At 40.6% G+C, this 21,216-nt stretch overlaps 2 protein-coding genes across 3 annotated transcripts; both read right to left on the bottom strand.

Moving 5' to 3' along the window:
* Positions 1-276: 276 nt before the first annotated feature.
* ldhbb (lactate dehydrogenase Bb) lies at positions 277-4,761 on the bottom strand. 2 transcript variants are annotated; one of them, XM_026365684.1, is made up of 8 exons: positions 4,698-4,761; positions 2,760-2,896; positions 2,078-2,195; positions 1,697-1,870; positions 1,445-1,618; positions 1,213-1,330; positions 922-1,045; positions 277-669 (listed from the first exon to the last, which is right to left on the bottom strand). In XM_026365684.1, the coding sequence occupies exons 2-8, from the start codon at positions 2,886-2,888 to the stop codon at positions 502-504; spliced, it is 1,005 nt and encodes a 334-aa protein (XP_026221469.1). In that variant the 5' UTR covers positions 2,889-2,896; positions 4,698-4,761; the 3' UTR covers positions 277-501. The 2 variants fall into 2 exon arrangements, with proteins under 2 accessions (XP_026221469.1, XP_026221471.1); XM_026365686.1 differs by lacking the exon at positions 4,698-4,761 and adding an exon at positions 3,251-3,402.
* A 904-nt stretch (positions 4,762-5,665) lies between these two features.
* tmpob (thymopoietin b) lies at positions 5,666-9,633 on the bottom strand. Its single transcript, XM_026366548.1, has 6 exons — positions 9,016-9,633; positions 8,758-8,875; positions 8,302-8,457; positions 8,099-8,208; positions 7,916-8,016; positions 5,666-7,614 (listed from the first exon to the last, which is right to left on the bottom strand). Exons 1-6 carry the CDS (start codon positions 9,247-9,249, stop codon positions 7,227-7,229), a joined length of 1,107 nt encoding a protein of 368 aa, XP_026222333.1. The 5' UTR covers positions 9,250-9,633; the 3' UTR covers positions 5,666-7,226.
* Between the last annotated feature and the right edge of the window lie 11,583 nt (positions 9,634-21,216).

Below are 21,216 nucleotides of genomic sequence, written 5' to 3' on the forward strand. Positions count from 1 at the left end.
GCAGGGGGTTTTAATGGGGATGGCAGCTTGAACTGGGTCAAACAGAGGCCAGCAGCTAATTCATGAGCTCTCCTTTGGTGTTCAAGAGGATATAATAATTTCATAATGGACATTCATTGTCCAGGTAAAGTGACCCTAGTTGATTTCACAGTGTGTCTTTTATTCTAACCTTTCTCTTTAAATCTTCAGCATCGTTTGCTGCTGCTCAACAAACTTTTTCAAACAACGTGGAATTTCTGCCTGACACTAGTTTTTCTGAACACAGAACTCAACACATGCGCTCCAACAAAATCGCTTTATTTCACATCAAAGCAACAAGAGCAGCAGATTTTCAACTCTGACTCCTACAGCTAAATCTGACAGGGACAAACTCCCGTACATACTCCTGTGACTCTACAAAGGGGGCAGTGGTTTGAATGTGTGGGAGCTGCAGCTGTCTGGTTCTAGTAGGTGATGTTGATCAGTGAGGAAGGTGCAGATGTGACGCCTCCTGCTGGTCAGCTAGACATCCTGCAGGTCCTTCTGGATGTCCCACAGCGCGTTGGCACTGGCCTGCAGTTGGGACACCTCGTCGTCTGACAGGGTCATGTTGACTACGCTGGCCACACCCCCGCTGTTCAGCACGCAGGGCAGACTGAGATACACCTCGTCACTGATCCCATACATGTCCTGTGGATGAAACACAGCATTGTCCTTATGAGAGCATATCGACATATAGAAAGAAACTGATTGCATGTAGCTGTTAGGACGAGCACATCTTAGACTCAGGTGTGTGATTAAAAAACAAACAAACAAAAAAAAAAACTTTAAATGATAAAACATATATTTTGGCACTAATTTTTCAGTGCCATCAGACAGAATATCTCCAGATACCAAAATGAAAACTGCATGTATGTGTCAGTGTGTGTGAACATCCTTCACCTTCACCATGGTGGAAACGGGATGAATCCTGTTCATGTTCCTCATGAGGCTCTCTGTCAGGTCAGCTACACTCAGACCGATGGCCCAGTTGGTGTAACCCTTCAGTTTGATCACCTCGTAGGCACTGAGAGACGCGAGACACAACTTCAAATGCAAAACACGTTTAAAGTTTAAACTAATGATGTGAGCTGATAAAAACAACAACACTCACGGTGTGTGAAGTGTGTGTGTGTGTGAACTAAAATGTATTCAACTGGGAAATGTGAACAACTAAGATGGACGGAGGCTAACCTGTCCACCACCATCTTGTGGGTGTCCTTCCAGTTCTCATCATCATAATCGGTGCCGATGTTCGGGTTTAACGTCTGCAGGTTGACTCCAGCTACGTTTGTTCCACTCCACACAGGCACTACAACACATTTCATAAGGACGCAGCCATCGTTTCTCATCCTGGATATTGTTGTCGTTCTTGTTCAAGGGCAGGTGGTTCTGAAGCCTAATAAAACAGAAATGAAAACCTCACCACTGGTGTCTCCGTGTTCTCCCAAGATCCATCCGTTAAAGCTGCTGGGGTGAATTCCCATCTTGTCTGCCATCAGGAAGCGGAAGCGGGCCGAGTCCAAGTTGGTGCCACTACCGATGACGCGGTGCTTGGGTAGGCCGCTCAGCTTCCAGGTCACATAAGTCAGCACGTCAACTGTTGAAGTGAGTTTTTAGTAACATAAATAAATAGACACAGAGACTAGAAAGAAAGTGTCTGTGTGTTTAACGGAACCTGGGTTGGAAACAACAATGATAATGCAGTCAGGGCTGTATCTGACGATCTGGGGGATGATGTGCTTGAAGATGTTGACGTTTCTCTGGACGAGGTTCAGCCTGCTCTCCCCCTCCTGCTGACGAACTCCAGCCGTCACCACCACGATGCGGGAGTTTGCCGTCACAGAGTAGTCTGACAGGGAAGGAGAAGAGGAGGAGAAGAGGAGGAGCAGATTTGTCACGATGGTAAAGAGGACAACTTGCTTTGACCACTTTCACATTCACATTTAATCAAATGGAAGTTTAGAGTAAAAGTAAATCAAAGTTGACAGTGTTTTTTTTACATTGGCAGGCACAAAGGTCAAAGGTATATTTACTAAAATAACATTGAGGTTCTTGCCTTTGTCTGCAACTATTGTGGGGGTTTTGAGGAAGAGGCTGCCATGCTGCAGGTCCATCATCTCTCCCTTCAACTTGTCCTCTATCACATCCACCAAGGCAAGCTCATCAGCCAGCTCCTGCACACACCAGGGAAGTTCAGACCAAAACCACGTAACACTGCTTCACTTCACGCCTTTTGCAGCTGGGCTTACCAGCAGAACTTACTTCAGTAAAGTAGCAAGTTAAATAAATACGGTACATGAGGCATGGTACGGCCTCCCACTGGCACATCCACTGGTCATTTTAAACTCCAGCTTTGAGCATGTTGTTTTCTTTGGCTGTTTTCTATACCACTTTTACATAATGTAAAAACATATGGCATAAATTAAGTCCAGTGATTGCAGGATTGTTTCAATAACATTAACAAAAAACAAGTTAGGTGAAGAAGAAAAGGAAGCCAGGAAGCTGATGCTCAACTTCAGCTTACAATAGAAAGGTCAGGTTGAAATGTTTTAGTATACAGCAGGTTTTTCATTGTCGACACACCTTAACCACGACAGTGAGAGGATAACACCCAGATCAGACAGCAAGAGATCAGTAATCTGGTGCCAGTCAACGAAGATCCTGGGTATTACCCCATCCCGTGACACCCGCAGGCAGGAAGATAATCTACACAGGGGCAGAACCAGACGATCTCTTACCCTGAGGAGGATGCTGACAGCACAGGCCATGCCAACCTGGCCCACACCCACCACGGTCACTTTATTCCTGGGAGGCTCAGGAGGAGCACTGCACACCGGAGTCATGAGCTTCTGCAGTATTGAGGCCATTTTAAAAGCTGAAAGTGTAAGTGACAGAAGAAAGAGAAGAGAACAAGAGAAAACGCTCCTGGTGAGGTTCTCAGTATATGTTGATTGGTGATAAATAACAGAGTCCTACAGATACAAGTAGGGCAAGTGATCCTGCAGCCGGGAAGGAGGCCACTCAAACGTCATAAATAATGCATGCGCATGTAGCAGTTTGTCGCAGAATCAAATAGCAAGCCTGGCATTCGTCTCAGTAGGATTAATGGACACACAACTTCTCTGACAAATAACAAAACAGTAAACACTCTGACTGACTGAGCTCTGTCCCGTTATCCTTCTCCAGAGCTCAAACAAGCAGCCAGAGACACAGAAACAGAAATACTTGCTTTGTCTGGTGATGCTTCGAGCTGCGAGGTATAAATACCACCATGTAATCAGCATAGTAAACTGTGTGGGCTGTGTGCTCCCTGCATCCACCACACCTCCCACAGTCACTGTTTGCAATCTGTCTGCAGTCCTGACAGTGGAGGCAGGTATCCGGTCAGCTGCAGCTGTATCATAGAGGCCATGTGACTAGGGTAGGACCGGGACTCCCCTCCTTTGCCTCAACCCTCCTCTACTAATGGAGGACCGAGCACTGTAATTGGATGCCAAGCTTGACTGACTGACTGCAGAAGGAGTCGAAGGAGTTACTGTAATCCTTTAACGTTGCCTCCATCTGCTGCACCTGAGCTACAGAACCTTATTTCTAACAGGAAGTCTCCAAAGAGCATTAACAATTTACACTGTCATTAATTAATCAATTATGGTTATTTAAATTGTCAGACAAGCACATTATCCTTTTTAAAACTATAATAATGTCATTGCTAAATAATAATAGGCAGAACAGGAAACTGAACCAATTAATATTCAGCATATTAAGCGTTTGGGAATTGTTTAATACTACATGCTGCACATTAGGGCAGTGAGACTTATGCTTGAGCTAAGACATCTGCATAATTAACTCATCTCTACAAGAGAGGTATGAGGCACTAAAAGTATATTCTCATTGCACTGAAAGTGCACTGGGTAAACTGTCCATTCATTAACTCAGAGTAAAACAGGATTGCCAAGAGAAAGCATCGCAGCGTGAAAACACAGCCGATTAATGAGGTGGCTCAGCCTGCAAGGTTTCAGCAGAGGCTCTGGCTTTAATGACTTTTTGGCAAAGTAAACTGAAATATCGTCAGATAATTGCTGTTGTAAGCAAGAAAGACTGGCTGTGTAGGGACCTGATGAATGTCTGTACTTTACAGAATCAGGTAAAATCAGCCCTGAATACAGACACTAATGGAGGAGAAGTGAAAACTGTTTAAAAACAGAGCATTGATAAAGGTATAACTGAGGGCAGTAGGTAACCTACATGTTAAACTGCAAGTGTTATTTACAAGTTTTAATAATTTCACAAAGTTAATATCCCAGAGTTATGCAAAAGGTGCAGATGATGAGTCTGAGGTTGCATTTGGAGATTAACAACCAAACTTCCACTGTAAAAGCAAATGTAAGATGACCCACCTAAATATAACATTAATAAACAGAAGAAATTAAATTAACTTCACTAATTTAAAGGTGACTTCTTATTCTATATTAGCTCAAAATGACCAAAACTCCAAATGAATGAAGTCAACTGATATAACAAGCATGTTTAGCTGATGTCACTTTCTGTTGACACAAAAAGACGCACAGTTCTACTTTCTTAACATTAACACAAGAGGATTCATGCATAGAAAAGTAACTCCGTCTAGATCTGTCTTCATCAGATTATTCAGATCTACACAACATGGAAATGTTCACCTTGTGTTGAAAGTCCAGCTACTTTAGGTATACCTCCTTGTCCTGTGTCCTGTGTGTGCTGTCCTGTGTCGCAGCTCCTGTTCCTGCTGTGCTGTCAAGCTGCAGCCTACTGGATTTAATTGGCTAAGCCTCTCCTGCAAAATCTATCATCTCCGTCAGCTGGTACAGAGATCTCCTACAACAACATATAGATCCTGTTAAGCAAAAAAGAAAATGAATACGTTAAAAAGAAGCTGTATTTAAAATATAGAGAAACAACAGGTATCCAGAAAAATATAAAAAATAATGTAAAATGAATTAAATGTATTTGTTCCACACACTCACTGTTATACTTTAACCTGGAAATAGCAAAGAATTTTATTTTTTCTGCACTTGTTTATGCAGCTCTGAGGACACAGAGGGCTTTTATTGTGAAGTGCAGACACCACCGAGCCTGCAGGGGGCGATATAATGTCAAGGAGCACAAACACTAGTCTTGTGGCATCATCAAGGAGCTGCGCGCGCATCTCGTGCAGTAGAAAACTTGAAAAGTTGTTTTTTTTTGCTAAAACTGAATCAATCACAAAAACAATGATGGTGGAAACATTGATCTGCAGAATTTTCAGTTAACTCCAGCAATTTGGTCAAAGTTGAATATATTAAAAGACTTTATGAAACACTGAACTGTTTTTGTTACCCTTTATATATATCTATATCTATATCTATAGCTATATATATATCTATATCTATATATCTATATCTATATCTATATATATCTATAGATATATCTATCTATCTATCTATCTATCTATCTATATATATCTATATATAACACCTTAATGGTTTATTTATTCATGTATAATTAGCAACTGTAGCTTTTAAGGATTGAAGGTTGTTGTATGCATGTTGAAATAAATAAAAAAACAACAACAAACAAACACAGCAACGGTCAGAGTTAAACAACAAAGAGAAGTACATATGGTAACAACCAAGTTTATTTTATGATACACTGCCTACAATATCATAAATAAACAGATGAAAAATCCTTACCCACATAACCCCTGTCATTTCTGTCAGTTGTGGGAGAGCTGCCTGGTGATGAATCACTTGCGTTAAGTCAGATTAAGATACAGTATTGTTTGCATGTGTTACGTATTGCTTTTAAATGCAACCTTAAAATGTGCTATAAAAAGTTGAACAAGCCCCTTTAGAAAAATATCAAAATAGAAACAAAGATACCCCAGAAATCTTCCCATCCCCAACATAATTCCCCAGTGAGTCAATCATCACTCCTAGCAGGTAATCAATCCCCTTCAGAGTAACGTACAGTGTCATAATTGTGGTAATTTGCCCAGGCAGACATAGTCCAGAGTTCTGAAAAGAATACACTAATTAAATGTCCCAAAAAGTATTTAATTGTCTTCTTTGTAGATCTGGACACATGCAGTCAGTGAGGTGGGCTATGTGGGTGCACTGCAACAGCCAGTTCTGTACATAGAACTGAAGGATCAGAAGTCTAATAAAATACAATAAAAAAAACAAAACAGAAAAAAAAATAATAAAATAAAATAAATAAAAAAAATAAATAAAAAAAAATAACAGGAAACACAACAGAGCACTAAAACCCAAAGCATGTAAACTAATTTGGGCACACTGGCGGGGATGGAAAATCAATAATCTATGACTGAACGCTGTGATTTTAGTTCTGAGGATGCTTCTCACATTAATGATAGATAATACTAAAAAGCTGTTTGAAAATTGATAAGGACGTTCATATAAAATGCCAAGTGTACAGTCAATTATCTTCATCATTCCATTGAAGTTAACAAAAAAAACTTCAAATCTGTCAAAACAAAAAAAGGTTTTGTTTACTTGAATGTGGGCTGAGGTTCCTCATGCAGTGATGTGACCTGATTACACCATGTATACACCGTTTTTCCTCCCAGCACAGACCATGTTATAAACTTTGAGCTGAATTGACCTGAGCACCATAAAAATAATTACTCACTCTACCTAACTCTACAGCTACAGAGCAAAATTGAAATTTCATACAGAAACACATGTAGACCTTCTGGCATTAGCAGAAGCTGCTTTGCACTTAAAAAACGGGAGGGTGCTAAGTGCTAACAGTGTCCAGGCACTTCACCATCAGAAAACCACCTGGCACAGAGCATTAGAAACTACAGTATGGCCTTCATAATCTATTACCACATATGGATAAATTGGCCTCTCCATTCTGCACTTGTTACTACAGACAAGGGTTAAGTACACACAAAGACACAAAACATTCACAGATTAAAATCAACATTGAAATCAGTCTCTTCTGACTGCCACAAAACTGTGCTATCCAGAAGCTACTGTTTGAGTAACACCTCCCTCTCGGTGTGGAGGGAAAGTTGTCCAGAGAAGACAAAGTTTATTGTTCCAATTAAATCTGTGTCCTTTGTCCGACCATGTAGGAAAAAGAGGTGAGTTAAGTTTGTTGCTTGAGTTGTGGTGTGATGTGCTGTGGCAGGCGATATGGGCGTGGTGGGGGAGTGCTGAGGGTCTTTACTTGCCGGCGCTCTCAGTAGGACCACTGCTGCCACCAATCCCCAGATAGGTGGCTGCGTTGTCTACCACACCCTGGAGTGGGATGACGACGGTGTCCAGCAGGCCTTTAAGGGTGTTGATCTGGTCGGCATCCAGGTTCTGGTAGCCGTAGTAGAGAGAACCAACTACCACAACAAGGAGCAGGATCTTGAGCAACAGCGACAGGAAGCCTCGTCGAGCTGGTGCTTTGCTTGAAGTGGGGGCGATGCCCGGTCGGGAGAAAGACTCTGAGTAGGAGCGGGTCTCAGTGAGGATGCTGCGGTTCACACGGGTCTCATCAAGCCAGTACTCATTTGTTTTTACAGGTCGACCAGCTGCCCCTCGGATTGGACGCCTACAGGTCGCACTGATCAAAGACATAATAAAAACAAAGTTTAACACTAATTGCACAAAAACACTCACCGTCAAACATTTTAATGTTCTCATCTTGCATCTTAGCAAATTACATTGATTAGTTGGTGTTGAGGCAACAGTGATCACATCTGATGCCAGAGACCCTGTCCTAAGTGTACCTGGTAACGTTCTGGTCTTGTCTTTGGCCATAGATGTGACAACTGACAAACTCAATACACTAAATGCATCTGTGAAATGTGGCTCAAAACTCTATTAAGCCTAAAAGCCCCCCAAAAATTATGATCAACTGATACCTGATGCCTGTAGGTGTGCTTATTTCATTGGCAAGGATATCTTCAACAACGCTCTCGCTGGCCTTCTTTGGGGTCTCTTCGGTAATAATTTCTTCCACCACCTGTCAGTGTAATATGGAAACGTGTTAACACAAACGGAAAAAAAAGGCTTGTTGTCAAGCTTGGGAATGTTCACCTTCTCACCTTTGTTTGTCGTCTGCTGCTGGTCCTGACAGTAACAGGAGCTTTCCCTCTGCTCCTCACAGGCTTCTCCACCACAGGAACTGGCTCTGGTTCAGGAGCAGCAATCTCCTCTACATAAATCAGACAGGATCAAAGCATGTGTTAAGACAGTGACACATTATTCCATGTTGTTTGTTCATGACTAATGTGTGACCACAACTCACCATCTTCCTTGTCGCTGTACTGGTCAGAATTTGTGTTGCCGTTCTGGTTACTTTCTGCCTTGGGCAGTACTGTGACATTTGTTGGAGCTTCAGGTTCAGCTGGAAGCTGGTCCAAAAGCTTCTGCAGCTTCTTCTCATACAATTTGCGGGTAGAGGCTGATATCAAGTCACAAAGGAATAAAAACAGATACATTTTTCACACTTGATGGATGATTAAAAGTCCACATATGAATTTCACATCAATGTTGAAAGAAGCTTTTTGGCGTTTTTTGCTAAAGGTACATACAAAAACAGCCAGATGACTAAACCTGTAAACTCGTACTTCTTAATATATACATTTTAAAGCTAAATTAAATAAATATTTCCAATAAAATGTTTGTATTTCAAATAACATAAATAAGAAATCACATTTCTCTTTAGCAAAAGGTCCTAAGACCTAAGTTTCTAGGAACTCACCGACAATGGGTCCTGAGTCTACACCATGCTTTGCCAGCTGCAGTTTCAAATCTTCATCTGTGAGATCTGTCACATCCACCTCCTCTGTGCGAGGCTTGTCTGTCTTTTTAGTAGCTTTCTGCAGAAACATTAAGTTTTAATTGATCACACAAGTTATACCCGTCACTTGACATCAATCCAATCCAGACATGCTGCATCGCATCATAACACAATTACATACAAATGAAGCACACTGCGGCTCGTTTTAATTAAACTTACTCTTCCAGATCGACTTTTGTTGGACACCACGGGGGCAGGTAACTCTTCGTCGCTGGAGAAGGTGTCTGCAGGTGGACTTTTCTTGTTGTTCAGTACGGTCAGGTTCTTCAGATACAGCTGCACATACACTTCTTTCTTATGCTCTCCGCTGGGAAGTGGCACATTGTTTGCAGCGAGCTCGTTCTTCAGCTTGTCTTTCGTGAGAACCGACGGGTCTTCGAGGAATTCTGCCATGCTGAACTCTACTTTTTAAAACTGCTGCGAGGTTTCACTTTTTTTTTTGCCGCTTCAGAAAAGAAACAGGCAGCTACAAACAACAACACCGGGAACGTGACTGAATAGCGCCGTTGTCAAACAAGACTGGCGCCTATCCGCTGCTAATTCTGCTAGCGGTAAAAAAGCGGTTTACCAAAATTAACGCCCAGTTATGCTTGTTAGCCCAACACCCAAACTATCTGTAGAAAGCTATGATTTTTTGTGACCAGCTACATGCGTGTGACACAAAGAGGGTCTGTACAGAAAATTAAAACTACTAGATAAAATATGACTGAATTAGCTTAGCTTCAAACCGGTCCACTTGCTTCTGTCTGTCCGCGGTCGCAACAAGGCCAAGAAAGAAGCAGCGCTGCTATTGGTCGACTTAGCTGAGTAGGCTGTGCTCTGATTGGCTGGCTATGAATGGCACAGTACCAGGCCGCCGCCACAAAGAAACCGCAGGCTGAGTGTCTGAGATAACAGCTTTACATAAATCCTGTCGACGATCTCACACCAATGTCTCTATTTCCTGATGTTACTGACATCAATGCAGTTAATACGGAAATTAAATGTGACTTTAAACAATCTATCCGCGTCGGATTAAGTGATTAACGAGAACAATAGTAACAGCAGCGGTGCGTGTCTGGCTGCTACAGTTTCCATATCTGAAGCATGTTTATCGTATAAATTCGGTTTAATCTCACTTCATATGGACCCCTGGGTATAAAAGTTCTTACTGAACCCCACAGTAGAGGTAGTTTCATTATTTCCCCCTTTTTTTTAAAATCTCTTTTAGCTTTTTATCTTTCAGTAATGTTCTTAGGGAAAAACGCCAAAAAATCACTGGTGCCAGCATCTAAAAAGTGAATATCTTCTAGTTTCATCTAGTTTATCCATCTTCCTGAGGGTTGGTGAGAGAAATAAGCCTAAGTTTGGCTTCTGGGAGTAATGATGGACATTGTGCCGTTTTATACACTGAGCAATCTGATAAGATAGAGAAGATAAACAGACAGATGCTTAAGTTAATTACTATTTCTTCCTGACTGCTGTTGGCCTCATTAACAAAGCCCATATCTTTCCTATGGGCAACCTGATGGTCACATTTTGTATTGCTGCTTATTGCCCTGCACATTCAATCACCGCATATCACCTCTTACTGTCTATATTTATAACTTTTGTGGCATATACATCCTGTAATTTATTCATAAACATAATCACGTAACACCATCAGAGTGCATTTCCTGCCTTAGAGTCCTCTACCTGTTGGTTTCGGGTACTTAGTTGCACTATTATCTTTGAAGACTCTCTGTCATCCAGGTCACCGTCATCCAAAAAATTGCTTTTCAGGCTTCATCAATTCTTCCCACCTGGATGGAAGGTGAAATGTCTTCTAGAACTTATAAAAGCAAGTCCAGTTGGCACAGAACAGCATTTTCTGTAATAGTTGCACTAATTCCTACACAGTAACACCTCCGGTTCAATTGCATAATGTGGGAATGAGCAAAAGCCCATTTAGATGAAATCTGCCTCTGCAACAGAAGAGGGCAGCATGAGCCACATTATCAGGGTATCTGCAAGTTTTCAAAGGTCTTAACTAACATTCAATTTCAGTTTTTCTTAATTCATTAAAAACATAAAACCTATTAAATATATTTATAACCTGCTACAGAAATGTCAGCTCAAAAGTAAAAGTAGTAGAAAAATGTGACAATAAATAGATTTAAATAATAAATCATTATTATTCCTTCTGGTTTTCCCATCATACATTCATCTCTGATCAATGTGGTCATGAAACAGGCCTGGCATTACATTTTATGTAGTGTTAAAATACTCCTCCTTGTCATTTGTTGTAGCCACCATTTGCTTTTTAAAACTTGTTTGTGTACCTAGGGAAAATGTCCATACTACTGGGCTTGTGTTGTTCATGCTAGGGAACGTAAATGCCTTGTACATAACTGGGTTGCTATTTATCCCAGTACATGTATCTCAGGAGTGACTTTTTAAAATCATGACCACACATCAAGAAAGTGAAAGAATAAAGGGACAACGATTTTCTAAATAATTCTTCAACTAAATGACTGATGATAACGAACAGCTTATTAAATAATAAAAAAAAAACAATCTTTAGTTGTAACTTTAAGGACTTACACACATACTGTATCTTTCAGTGTTAGACCATGTTCTGTCGGTCCTGTTCTCTAGTCATAAAGGTCTCTGTCTACTGTGTGGAGTGCACTTGGTAGCTCCCCACCTGTCCTCCAGACCTGCTTCTGCAGGGTTTTCTGGGATGCTGCTGCAAAAACCAAGCAATTGATCCTTACCTCGGTTTCAAACCACACTAAAACACAGCACTTGAAGTGTAGTTCAGCTTTTCCATAGTGGATTTGCCAATGGAGTGCAAGCATAAAAATGTTGAGCCCTTGAGAAACACCTCTTAAGCTTTCTTTGTATGTAATTTATACAGAAAATAAAGCTCAGGCCAAGAATCATAGCGAGTGCCTCTTTAAGCATAACAGTCATGGCCTCTGAAAAATGATCAAAGCCCACACTTTAATCGTCAACATTCGCATGTTCAGAATGAGTTCATTTCAAATGGAATTCCCCCACCTGATGTCGACCAGCCAGTATGATCGACAACATTTCTAGACAGATGATGTTAAATACAGCTACAGAACTAATGGAATATAAAGGCACATAATAATAATAATAATAATTAAATGATTAATAGTTTTTAAGTGTTTGGAAAAGAAAGGACATTTCAAATTACCAAAGTCAAACATCCGTGTTCTAAAAGTGGACTTCTGATCACTTAGAAAAATGTTGAGCATAGACTCCCTGGTTGAGTTTATCTTGGATTTTAAGCATTTCTAAATCCCAACTAAGCCAACCACAGAAGTAGCTTAGGAAAAGTAAACTTTTACCACCCAAAGATGGTCTGATCCAATTCCATTGACCCAATTTAAAACATACTTGTTAAGTTAATCAAAGTTACCAAATCTATGACAATGTATGATTACAGAACCGTCATCTCATCATTTGTCAACTGTATATTTCGTTTATTTTATTCAGGTTTATTACTGGGTTTTATAGTTAACATTTTTACATCACCAAAACATTTTGTAGTACCACACAAAACAAAAAAAAGTATGTTTTCCTGAGTTAATCTATCACAACAATCTCAAAACCTCATAGGATTAGAGCCAAACTAATTAAGATCAAGTCCTGGGCAGTTTCCTGTTCAAAGAGGAGGGTAGGATGCGGGCAGCAGGAGCAGTGTGTTTCACAGGAGGTGAGATTTGTGTGTCCTGGCCTAGGAACAGCCATCTTGTAGAGCTCACACGGTATATTTTCATCTGTTGACAATCCAAACTCTACTTAAAGGACACACACTTAGCTGTAGACATTTCTGTCAGAAGGAAAAATGAGACTGACTCTCTGGCCCTTGTTGAAGCCCATTTGGCCACCAGCCTGTTTGTATCATAAGTGCTCCTCCATATATTTGCATTACTATTATGATTTGGGCTTTTCCCGTTTTATTTGGCCATTGAGTACAGAGGAACACTTGCTCATGTCCTCACTGAACTTAAGGCAAACATTACTGTGTGTGAACGTTCATGCAGTGAATGAAGAATTTCTATTAAGTCCACACTGAGGCACCCATGGGATGTTATGTTGGATCATTTGGGGGAAAACTTAATGTTGGTCATCCATCTCCTCAAAATGTAATGCATTGACAGAGAAGCATCAACACAAACTTGATCTGTTAGAGCTGCTGACGTTGCCTCTTCTGCAGCAGATGTTAGTGACTAAGGTAGATGTGCGGTATATATTTGGATATTTGATCCACATCACAATGTAGAACATCAGATGGTTTAAGGTGTCATTTGTAGTAAAGAACCAATCAAGAATTATCTGTCCTTAGGGGGCTTTGCCACACAGCTTGACAAAACTGGTTGAATCCCACAGCTTTCATGTTTGATGTTTCTTCTTCCAGCCACAAAAGTCACCCGCTATCTGCTACTGTACACTACCTACTCTACATCAAATGAAATGAGCTTGTGATATACACTGTACATTTTACAGTTGTACAACCAGATATTTCCTTCAGGACTTAGTTTCATCAACACTGCTCAACATTTGATGAATGTGAAAAAAGCAATCAACTGTTTGCTAACAACAATTTCCCAAATTAAATTTATATACATCCATTCAGGTACATGCTTATTATAGGGCAAACATATGTATGGCCTAGATTCAACCAGGACCTTCCAGGTGCCAGGCAGCGCTAACCTCTCCTTCACAGTGCTACCCAACTTCATATGGTAATGTTAATTTTCTGTTTACAGCTCATTTCTGCTGCCCCCAAGTGGCTGGTGACCATATTAGTAGAGAAATGTCTTTTAGTCAACACAACCAGCAAAGTGAAAATTTTCCTAGTTAAGACATTATGAATCGCAGTACAACATTGTGTCACACCGACCAAATATGTAAGAACCATGTAACTGACTTAATGCAGGGTTCATCAGGAGTTACTAGTGTTTTTTTCATGAAATTGACATGGCTAAAATGAATGGCCGGTGGCTTACGATTAAAATGAGAGGACAACCTCATACAGGTGACTGCCAGACTCTTGAGTTAACAGGAAAGAAATATTTCCGTGCTTAACTTGGCAGACAAGCTCAACAGACCTGCCTCTGCTTAGTTTTTCTGTCCGCATGGCTGAACACTGGTAGTGGACCAGTATAGGAAGAGCCAAAACTTCTCAAAAGCCTCCTGTGATGTGTCTGTTGTGACACTGCAATGCCCCTCAACTGTTTCCTTTCTCTTCTAGATGCCAAAGCTCTGAGCTCACAGGCACCTCACAAACAAGTGAGGAGTCACCACTCGGAAGCATCAGCATTAATTGTATCAAATGAATGAGAAGTAGACAATCAACACTCCTAGGTTTAAGTGCCAGATAAGGGAATATGCCAACAGCTCAGTGCATTCAGCTATTTTATTGCAATTGTTGGCAGAATTCTACCTAAACTTTCAATTATAAACCAAAAAAGAAAACAGAATGGGTTTTATCAAAGCTACCAACAAGAGTTCTCTTTGGGGACCTTTGTGTGAGGTGCTTCTATGGATTGACATGACCGTGTTTGTAATTTCCTTACTGGCCGATCTAGCGGCTTTTCGGTGTCAAGTTAATTTAAGTAATAGCTCTCAGCTCTGTGTGTGCTGCAGCCAAGACACATTCCCAAAAACCTGGTACTTCAGCTGATATCTTATTTATTCAATCTTGAAAACTGAAACTTATAGGCCTCACACTGTCTTGCTGACTGAATGGACTGCTCTTTAGCTGGACCTACATCAGAACCATTGGGCTAGGAGGTGCACCATGTGGAAAAAGCACTTGTCGTCATGTTTACTGTCCTTCCAGGAGGTAATCTTGATGGTTCGGCTCTTGTAGCAGCTCATAGTTTTGGGTAGTAAAACACCGGGGGCCTATCGATGCTCTGAAGCCTCACAGCGTGGATCATCCGTGCCAGCGGTAAAGGACAAATGTGCCAAAGTCTGCTGGGTTTGGCTCTTTTCTCACCCCCTTGCTTCCAACACTGATGTATCCAGCTGAGGTACAAAAATTTGACACCTCTTAAGCAGCTGGACCCTTTAGCGTGACAACCACTGCTTTGTTTTATATTCCTGCGTATTTTGAACGCAATAAAAAAATTATAGTCAGCAACATCTAAACTATGTTTTTATCCACTTTGGACTTTTGCCCCTCCCCACCCCCTTCAATCTCTGTTATCCCTCCCTTTCCTATGTGGGATTTAACGTACACTTTGTGGTAACCTTGCTAAGTTATCAATTTTTTCTATGTTCTCTCACACTGAATAAAGGCTTGTTTCTCTGCTGCGTGCTTGTTAAGACTTCAAGGACAGCTCTCTCCATCTGGCATTAAGTATTGCTGGTGCCAGTGTCGGGTTAACTGACACTCCTGCACTTAAACTAATGGCGCAAACAGTCATCTCCCATGAGGTGCTCACCTTGGAAAAAAAAATCCCCCAGCTCCCTTATTCCCAATCATAGTAGTCCTCTCACCACCCACTGAATGAAACCATGGGCATGAAAAGAGAGATTGTTTCACTATTCAGGCATATATGGGGGCGAATGAAAACTTGTAATACGCATGTCCAGCCTTGGATTTGCCCTCATCCCGAATTCAAGGAGATGTTGAGAAGTGGGAAGAGTAAAACAGCATGCAAACATGCAAAACACAAGGTCAGCAAATTGTCACCCCCATTAGGAAAGAAACATGCAGGCCAATTTCTTAAGCACATAAAACAAAAATAATCAAGGTTTCAACATTCACAGGCATTCAGAGGGTAAACCTGAAAGTAGAAACCAAACATTCTGATTAGAAACTAGCACTTATAATGAAAATCGACTCTCTCTTTTGTTTTTTACATTTTTTAATTGGCTATTGTTAAAGGTGATTTTTACCAATTGAGAAATCAGACTCGCTTTTCACTGTGAATTGAAAAGACTGTACTGTCAATAACATGCAGTCTTGCTCTTCATCAGAAACTGTGTTGCTGGCCTGGATTGGGAGCTATCTCACATGTAAATATAACAGTTTTTAGACATGATCATCACTGCTTGCGGACTTACCAGTCAATTTGTGGCTTAAAAGAAATTACACCCAAATGTGTATAAGATATTGATTATCTTCCTTTAAAGCATACCTTTCTTTACCATCCTTTTCCTCAATACACACATACTATATTTTCCCACATTTTACCTGCCTGTCATTTATAGATAACCTTTAATACAAATATCTTGTACAGGTGAGTCCAGGGCAAAGAGAAGAACCTCTCAGACCACAGGGGTGCAGCATCACCACCCCTTCTCAATGGAAACCAAAACAGCTTTTTAAGAATGAGGAGATTTTTCAGTTTGTTGCTAAATATAGGCCAGCCCAGGGGGAGGTGGCCGGTTCCAGAGCCATTTTCAACAAAGATGAGCCCCAGGTTCCAGGCGGGTGGTGGCTGCCGGTGGTCTACCTTTCTCTTATGCACTGGCTCTTAAGTAAACACTGCAATCCTGCGGTCAGCTAAAGCATGGCAACGAGCAAAAGGACTCACTGTGCAGTTGCACACAGCTATGGTGTGTTGTCTCCTTTGGCCCACTCAATTTTGGCCCCTCCCCATTGCAGAGGCCTGGGCAGGGGTCGAGGGCCAGCGACAGACCTTGATGTGTGATGCCAGAATCCTGCTGGGAACTCCTGGAGGGGGCAGTGTTGGACTTCACCTCCTGGACCTCAATGAAAAACCATTTTCCAAATGAAAAAAAAAGAGGCTAAATTAAGAACATTATCAGTTTCATTGACATTATGTTAAATATTTTTTTTTACATTTCAGCATTTTTAACAATCTTCTTCTTCTCTTTCGGCTTTTCCCATCAGGGGTCGCCACAGCGAATCATCCTTTTCCACCTAAATCTATCATGAACATCTTCTACCCTGACATTAGCCAACCTCATGTCCTCTGTTAAGACATCCATATATCTCCTCCTTGGTCGTCCATAAACACAATGTTGTAATGGATGTCATTTGACATAAAAAGTTAACATTTAATTAATCAAGAAAATATAAACCTCAATCGTACTTAGAATCGATAAGGTAGGAATAATGGTTTGCACATTTTATGCATTTCTTTGGAAGATAATATGCCCTTAAACAAATATTTCATTTGTTCAAATTAAAATAATACTAAGCACAATGAAGTCACATTAAAGCAACTGGGATAATAAACTTTCTACAGTAGATAGTGATAGTGTTTATTACATTTACATTACCGTGTTGAAGAAAAACACCTAGAAATATCAGGTTCAACCAGAACATATCTGAAATCTCAATGTTTTTTATCATAGGGGAACCTTTTCTAGGATAATAACCCATTAATCATGAAGATCATATCCAATGAAGTGCCAGATTAATCAACATAGAGAAAAACTGACAGGCCCCGTCCACGTCCACTGAGGAAAATAAGGGACAACAGATAAGCCTTTATCCATTGAGTTCTGTTCTTGCATTGCTCCCCTATACACGAATACCATAATTTGGGGAGTCTCAGTGGCTACCTGTAAGGACCACAGGGGTGGCAAATAGCAGGGCTGTGGCTTTCTGAGCTTCTTAGTGGTGTGAGCAGAAGGATTTACGGTAACTCTCAGACAAGCGTTCACAGCTTGGACTCTTGGCATGAATTCGATATTGTCCCTGGCTGAGCATCAAACCCACTGAACCTGAGGTCCAAAAGTACCTACACAAAACCCTAGGATGTTTGAATGATAAATCGCCGACATTTAGTGGCAGAACAAAAAAAAATATTGGCCTTGCTTGGGATATCAATTTTAATTTTAATTCACTGTGAGAGCGCATACTGGGTGGCTTGATTGACCAGAGATCGGCTTCTGGTTTAATTGACATGCTCTTCTCTTTCGGAGAGGATATGAGTTTTCCTGCAAATTCAGCACAGGTGCAACAGTAGAAAGCAACCCTGCAGTGTCAGAGGTACACCAATTGCCAGTGGGAGTGATATTGAATATCTACTATGATGTGAAGTACACTGACCATGTTATCTTTCAAGTTTGTGTCCAGTCCTTTTGGGACACACAATTGATTTCTCTGGGTAACTGAACCTTTTCTCACTGTCTGCTTTAGCCCGCCATCGCCAGCACTTCTGGTTTTGATAAAAGAGAGACCAGCTAAATGAGATTTCCTGAGTTGAGTTCAATGATAAAACCATATGGCAGAAATAGCTCAAGTAGTTAATACATCTGAAATGCAGAGACACATAATGGATCAATTCAGTAATCTGTTCTGGTAAGAAGGATTAAAACTGAAATTGAGTGTGTTTTTTAAATCACTGGTATCATTACCTTCTGTGTTACATTCAGGTAAAAGCATCATATACAAGGTTGAAGCTGTATTTTATTAATGTGCTGACTGCTGATGATGCCAAGAGGTGCTTTAGAAAGCCACAGGACTGAATATAAGGTCAAAGAGGATGCACTGAGCCAAACACACCATCCAACACCCTGAAGAAAAAAAAAACCATGGTGCTAATATAAGGGGAGAAGACTGATTACAGTGCTACTATTAGGTTTTGACGATGATTATGGCCAAAAGCAGTACACCCTGTGCACTTCTCTTTGGTGTTCCTGCCCTGGGTCCTAAAAGGCACACTACATGACATGAGGAGCCAGACCAAACATGCCGAAGCAGACCACAGGGTTACTCACTCACAGCCCCTGCACATTCTTTTGAGGCTGAAATGTGACCCAGTCCTATTTTTCAGCAGCTTGTCAGACTCAGTGTGGTGCAAGGAGGTAAACTAAGAGGGGAAACTGTTGTCACCTTTCTATAGCTCTTACTTTTTCTGACTTACAAGATGGCTCCCCCACAGGTGTCAAAATGAGCAGATGGGTGGTTGGATGAGTGATGGCATTCACCACAGACACGGAAAGGAAAGATGTACTTACAACATCAGCAGCAGACAGTAAATGGAAACTAATTTATTGCTGATCTTTGAGTCAACAGACACTCTGGTTAAGTAATAAGTGTAGTAACCACACACATTAGGACTCATAATACCATACGTTAGACTGAAATTGAAGTGACAACATAATGATTTGGGGTGAATTAGTGAAAATGTTTGTAGCAGTTTAAGAAAGTCATGCATGTCCAGCTGTGTGTGTAAGATGCTAGAAGCACCACTTCCCTGAATGATGTTTTTTCCATTTCCAAAAGCATTTTTTACTATTTCCCTTTCTCTATACAGTTGGAGAGCAAAGTCATTGTTGGACAGCATCATCAGAGAATTGGACTGGAAAACACTGTCGGGCATTCAATATGCCCGTGCTTGTCATCAGATGAAGCTTATTTTGAAAAATGCTTGTTATGACTGCTGCTAACCATATCCACCCACTCTATGCCCAGTGAGAGGGGACAGAGAGGAGGAAGTCTTTCAGTCAGTCTGGTTATACTTCATCTCAGCAGGATATGGAGTTGCTGGACGATGGACAGAGCTTCAAGTGAAATTTTGCACACTTGAAATCTGCTACAGTAGTGACACACTGCAAAGGATACAGTTTCTGGAAAATTGTACATAGTATGGAGGAAAGCCTACCCTCCCACACTGAAATGATGCCTTTTCCTTTGTTAAAATGTTATTTTGATGGAGTGCCTTGGTAACTCAAAGGTTATAGTGAATGCCATTGAACCACAGCATCCACAGTTGGAGTCATGGCTGGGGACCTCTACTGTATGTGATACCCCCTCTCTTCTCCTATGTTTCCTGTTCATATTCTTATCAATGCTATCAAATAAAGGCAAAAATGATGTTTCGATCCAATGGCCACCCCAATCTATGCTCCAAAAAAGGAAAAACAAAACAAAAACAAGCCACATTTAAGTTTAGTAGGTGGGATTAAGAATTGCAACATCATGTCAGAAATAGAATAATTAGCATGACAATGGTGACATGAGTGAGTAAGATCAGCAAGCAACTCTACCTACTAGTTGTTCCAAAGCCAACTTACAGAAGTAACAACTCAACTTAAGTCTAATATCTTCAATTTATGTCAAAATATTGTGTTAACATAAGCAAAGAACCCAACTAATACTGTCACACTTTGATTGTTTGTCCTCCACCTATTTTACAGTAGTGACACAAAAACCTTTCATATGAAATAACCAAAACATCCAGACATTTTGCAGAAAATGTGTCCTTTCTTACAGCTTTCATTGTAAGAAAATGAGTGAGAAAATATGTTTTCACTTCCTTTAAAGAAAGCCTTTATACCAATACTAACTAATGATGCTGACTCTTGGTTTTGCTGCTACAGTCTTACTTGGTCTGGTATGACAACAGCTTGTGCCTGGTAACATAAGCTAAAACTAGACAAACGTTGTATAATGGCATTGTTGGGTCTGTTTACGACTAATTAATCTACTGTTCCACTACTTTTCAGCATTTCCCATCATCCTTGATAAGTTGCTACTGCCTTTAAGAATTCCCTACATTTCTTAAAATATGTTGCACTGATATGCAATCTGCTATTGACAGAGTGGTAGGATGGCATAAGCAGAATAAATATTTCTATCCAGTTTAAAGTGAACAGTTTCATCACTCACTTAAAACAATATATTTTTAATGCATTATTAACTGCTGAGGTTGCTGTTTAAGGAACACATTTTGTACTGTCATAGTCTATTACCCAGTCAAATGTGAAGCCAATGTGATGCTGGCCACTTATGTGCAGGAAAAGAGATCATATTGTTTTCATTTTAAACACAAAAGACCATCAGTCTATACCTTGCTTCCAGCATACCTTTAACTACTAGTTCCTCTAGCTGCACGTTTCCATTAGGCACCGACCTACACATTCTTCCTTCTGAGGAAAGCCACAAAAGCAGCTCACCTCAATGGCCAAACCTCACACTGTGAGTTTTAAAAAGGGTTTGACTCTCCAAGAAACACAGCCAAATTTACCACTGAAATAGATTTCAATAAATTTTAATTTCCGCAGCCAATTTTCCTGATCTTGAGAACGTAATGAATTAGCAAACAAAAGCCTCAAAAGAATTCCCCCCTATTTCTCTTTACTCAATGAATTACCGTCGACCACACAAGGAAAACAAAAGATGGCAAGTTTATTTTTCTGTGGTGGAGCCGTTTCAACAGAGCGATTATTCACTGACACCACGTTCAAAGGTTCCTCAATCAAAGGCTTCAAGCACTACTGATAGTGAGAACATTGCAGCATGGTGTAATACAATGTCACATTATAAGTAGTTAAGAAGAGGAAGGATATATTATGTATATTTTAGAATGAAAAGGTTTCAGGTTTCAGTGTTAAAAAAGAATGGAATGAATTAAAATGCTGTACCTGTATTTATAC

Source organism: Anabas testudineus, chromosome 6 (genome assembly GCF_900324465.2).
Source record: "Anabas testudineus chromosome 6, fAnaTes1.2, whole genome shotgun sequence".
NCBI lineage: Eukaryota > Metazoa > Chordata > Actinopteri > Anabantiformes > Anabantidae > Anabas > Anabas testudineus.

Excerpts from the sequence above, each read along its gene's own strand:
- ldhbb (XM_026365686.1), bottom strand. The coding sequence starts at position 3,305 with ATGCTGATTACATGGTGGTATTTATACCTCGCAGCTCGAAGCATCACC. Across the intron at positions 2,196-2,759 it reads CTGTCAGCATCCTCCTCAGG|GAGCTGGCTGATGAGCTTGC; the intron begins GTAAGAGATCGT and ends TGGTGTGTGCAG. Across the intron at positions 1,619-1,696 it reads CATTGTTGTTTCCAACCCAG|TTGACGTGCTGACTTATGTG; the intron begins GTTCCGTTAAAC and ends TCACTTCAACAG.
- tmpob (XM_026366548.1), bottom strand. The coding sequence starts at position 9,249 with ATGGCAGAATTCCTCGAAGACCCGTCGGTTCTCACGAAAGACAAGCTG. Across the intron at positions 8,209-8,301 it reads GTACAGCGACAAGGAAGATG|AGGAGATTGCTGCTCCTGAA; the intron begins GTGAGTTGTGGT and ends TGATTTATGTAG. Across the intron at positions 8,017-8,098 it reads GCAGCAGACGACAAACAAAG|GTGGTGGAAGAAATTATTAC; the intron begins GTGAGAAGGTGA and ends TTACACTGACAG.